Below are 4,777 nucleotides of genomic sequence, written 5' to 3' on the forward strand. Positions count from 1 at the left end.
TAACTATTTATTATTTAAACAATATTTATTATACTATTTATAATAAATAGTTATAAACTATTTGTTCTTTTTTTGATCGCAACCCTGACCATCTTCTTATATATAAATTCTTTTTGTTCTTGCCACACTAGTCACTAACAATATTCATAAATTTTAACAAGCCAATTTTTGAACACGTAAAACATGAGAGCATGTTTATCATATAAAAGTAAACAATATAATTAGAAAATAGTTTGCTTTTTTTAACTTTTTAAACATTTATATCTAATTGACCTTGACTTGTTCGTCAACACAGGGATAGGAGAAAAAAAAGGAAGTAATTTGTTATGTTTTACAGAAAATGCAATGCTCAGAGTTCTTATTGACGACTATAAGCAAGTTCTAGTTTATTTTAGAACCTTTTCTATAAAATTGTTAAAAATTTAAAAAAGTTACCAATTATAATTAACGAAAACATGGAATACTTTCGCGATACAGTGAATTTCAATTTAAGCATCAATTAAGCCTGGAGAATAATAGTGTTTCATTACAGATTTTTAAAAATATTTTTCGTAAATAGGTTTCCGCGTTTGAGACCAATTCCAATTTTGAATTGTGACTCCTCTCAAGTTAATAAATCAATAGAAGCAAATTGAGTTCATATCATAACCACACAAGATAAAAAATATGTATGGCTTTAAAAAAAAAACAAACTAAATTTTGAAAAATTTTCTTGAGGCGTTTCTGCGACGAAAAATGTAACAATTGGTTACTGATTTTTCAATAATTAAAAAAAAAACTTTATTTTTTATATTAATGCATTCGATTTCAGACATATTTGTGTTAGAATATTAATCTTAAATTAAATGTTAAAACTTTGTAAAGGGTTCTCCAACCAACTCATTTATTATTTATGCAAAATAATACATAAATAAAAAGAAAAAACAGGTATTGAAAAATATTAACGATGCATATATGAATAAAAGATAACAGCAAGTGTTGTTGAAAATAAAATTATTTAAGTATTTCAAACTGCAATAGACCTATAAGAATTTTATTTTATTATTTTTTTAAATCGGCCAACATAAGATAATTTATAACACCTAACTGAAAAAAAAATTAATTTTCATATGTTTATAAATGCAGGAAAATTGTATCAATTCTTACTTTCAAACTTCCTTCTTATTTTTGATTTGCACAAAAAATAAATATTTGAGTTTTTAAATAGTTGTATACTTTTTTCTAGCTATTTATTTATTGCACTACTCTAGAACTATACATATTTGTTTCTAATTAGTTGAATTTTTTCTCCAAAAATATACATATTATTTATTCAAACGAATAAATATATAAGATAAAAAAATAATACTAAGTAATAAAAAATATCAGGGAAAGAAATTCAATCAGTAAATTAATAAATAACGAAAATTATTAGAGGTAGTTTGAGGTAGATATCTAAAAATAACTACCAATAAAACTGATAATAATTGTAGAAAAAAAAAATCAATTAAATACTTACTTTTTTTAAAAATAAAATTACTTTACGAATTTCAAGCTGAATTATACTAATTAATATTTTATTTTAAATTAGCAACCAAAAGTGCCATTAAAGAACAAATAACTCAAATGAGCATTGTTTTCTCCTTTAATTCTGTTGGGAAATCTCTTCTACGAGAAGAATACAAATAGTTTAATTTTAAAATAATTTTTAAATGGTTTTCTAACTATTTATGTATTGCATTACTCTAGAACTATATTTATTCCATGTTCCCATTTTATTGAATATTTTCCACAACTTTATATATTATTCACCCAATAGAATAAAAAACTGATTTAAATATAATAATAATTAATAAAAAAAAATTCGATCAGTAATTAAATACATTTTTAAAAAATACGAAAATTATTAATAATTGTAAAAAAAAAATTAAATAAAATACATAATTTCATTGAAAATCAAATTATGTAAAACTTTATGTTACTTGTTTTATTATTATTTACTTTGCATTGGCTACAATAAAAAAAAAAGTGTAATTATAGGAGTAACGTACTAAATTAAACAAATTTTTCTCATTTAACTCTGCTGGGAAATCTTTTCTTCCTCGGCTTTGTACAAATCTGAATTTTAAAATACTTTGTAAATGTTTTCATAGAAATTTATTTATTCCACTGCTCTATAACTATATTTATATGATGTATTTTATTAGGGTTTTTTTTTTCCCAAAACTTTGTATATTTATCCTATAGAATAAATATCAGAAATTAAAAAATATTATATGCAATAGAAAATATCAGAAACAAAATTCAATTATCAGCTGAAAGAATTAACCATCCTATGATATGAACATTATTGGTGATATTTGGAGACAGATATCTAAATATAATTAACACTAATATTAATTTTTTTAAAAAATCAATAAAATACCTAATTTTGTTAAAAATAAAAATATTTCAATCCGAATTTTATCAATTAATGTCTTATTTTATTAGTATTTGTTTTAAATTGGCTACAAAAAATTTACTAAAATGAACATTATTTCTCCTTTAATTCTGATTCTTCTTTTCTAATTTTACCTTGCACGATTACAAATTCTTGAATTTAAAAATATTTTTCTAGCTACTTATTATTGCACTGCTAGAGAACTGTACTTATTTAGCATTCCTATATTATTAATTTTTTTTTTTTTATGTTTTTGTGGTGTATAGGATTAAAAAAGTTTTCTCCCCACATTTTCTCATCTCTTTTTATTTGTTTTTTTTTGTGTGTGTTTGTTTGTATACCAGCTCGTAGTTGCACTTAGAAGTTCGTGACAGACTTACCCGCCCATGGGCCGAATTTGGCGGCTAGATGAATAGGAGCCAGTATCCTCGGGAAGAGGTGAGCCCTCAGAGCCAGGGCCAGTTGGAAGATGAAGTCTGCAAGAAGTACGCCGAGGAGGAGGGCCCCAAGGAGGGCGAAGAGCTCCACGGGCAACGACATACCGGTGACTGTTAACTCCCGCCTCCCGCTGGCCCTCCTCCCTACTCCATCTGGTTCATAACCTTTCTCTTATCACACAAAAACACACACGCACACATACAGTAAAAAAGCAGCTGAAAATAATTAAAATTTTATATAAATTATTATAAATATATCCTAGAGTTTTTAATATTGTGACTGGAGTGAAAATGAAAATGGTCAATGTTACAGACGGCTGGAGAGTGTATGCATTGAATAAAGCTGTGATAAAAATATGGCTTTCATTAATCTCTTCATTAGTATTGAATACAATAAATGCATATATTACTTTTAAAAATATATAATGCATTTTTAGAAAACGTATGTTACAAAACGTATATAAAAAAAAATTCTTACTCAGAGTATCCCAATTTATGGATTCTTTTGCAGCAAGAACACAAACTTAGTAACCTAGCCAATAATACAGTACTAACGATCCTAGAATTGGTTAAATGTTAACTTGTTAGGTATTTAACAGAAGAGTTTAAACACACACACACACGTACGTATGCACACAAATCCTACTCAGAGTATCTCAACATACATATGTTACTACTAAAAATACATAATAAATACTAAAAAAAAATGTAACGAAATTGAGGAAAATTTTTTTTCTGAGAATGTATATTACGAAATTATAAAACAAAAAAAAACTCAGATTATCCCAACATACATATGTTACTACTAAAAGTGATTAATAAATACGAAAAAAAAATGTTACAAATAAAAAAAAAATTTACTCAGAGTATCCCACCATATATGTCATACTAAATACTAAAAATATCTACTTAATACTGAGAAAATGATACGAAATTAAAAAAAATCTTACTAAGAGTATCTCAACATACATATGTTACTACTAGAAATGAATAATAATGACTAGAAGAATGTTACAAATTACAAAAAAATCTTACTCTGAGCATCCCACCATTTATGTCATACTACTAAAAATATTTACTCAATACTGAGAAAAGTTTAAGAAATAAAAAAAAAATCTTACTAAGAGTATCCCAACATACATATGTTAGTACTAAAAATGAATAAGAAATACTAAACAAATGTTACAAATTAAAAAAAAATTTTTTTGCTCAGAGTATTCCACCATATATGTCATACTAAATACCTTTTTTTTATTAAATACTTTTATTTATTGATAGATATTACAATCTGCCACACAGTTGTGGGCAATGGGTAATAGTGATGAATGATCTCATACATACTAAAATAAAATAAAATAAATGAATGAAAAAAAAAATCATACTAAATACTAAAAATATTTACTCAATACTGAGAAAATGTTACGAAATTAAAAAAAAAAAAAATCTTACTAAGAGTATTTCAACATACACATGTTAGTACTAAAAATGAATAATAAATACTAAACAAATGTTACAAATTAAAAAGAAAATCTTACTCAGAGCATCCCACCATATGTCATACTACTAAAAATATTTACTCAATGCTGAGAAAAGTTTATGAAATTAAAAAAAAAATCTTACTAAGAGTATCCCAACATACATATGTTAGTACTAAAAATGAATAATAAATACGATAAAAATAGTACAAATTAAAAAAAAAATCTTGCACAGAGCATCCCAATCTTCAGATTCTGTTACAGCAAGGACACAAATTTAGTTAGCTAACCAAATCGGTATTAATTATTTTTTGAGAGTTTTCCTCGTTAAATTTGCCATTTTTTGCTTTCGTTATTCCAATATGACAGCCAATTTTTTTCGATTTAATTTTCATTTACTTCCATAGGAAAGTTTTGTATAATAAACGTTATAGCTAATTTAATTA

The 4,777-nt window shown here is 25.0% G+C and overlaps 1 protein-coding gene across 1 annotated transcript in view; it reads right to left on the reverse strand.

Moving 5' to 3' along the window:
* The window catches only part of LOC106689188 (inactive hydroxysteroid dehydrogenase-like protein 1), a 139,726-nt gene extending 136,763 nt beyond the window's left edge, over positions 1–2,963 (reverse strand). Inside the window, exon 1 of the mRNA XM_067047702.1 lies at positions 2,800–2,963. Coding sequence (XP_066903803.1) covers positions 2,800–2,959 — 160 coding nt within the window. The 5' untranslated portion in view covers positions 2,960–2,963. The remainder of the gene's footprint in view (positions 1–2,799) is intronic.
* Positions 2,964–4,777: the final 1,814 nt, after the last annotated feature.

This window comes from Halyomorpha halys, unplaced genomic scaffold, assembly GCF_000696795.3.
Source record: "Halyomorpha halys isolate HHAL.00 unplaced genomic scaffold, Hhal_1.1 Scaffold1294.1, whole genome shotgun sequence".
Taxonomy (NCBI): domain Eukaryota; kingdom Metazoa; phylum Arthropoda; class Insecta; order Hemiptera; family Pentatomidae; genus Halyomorpha; species Halyomorpha halys.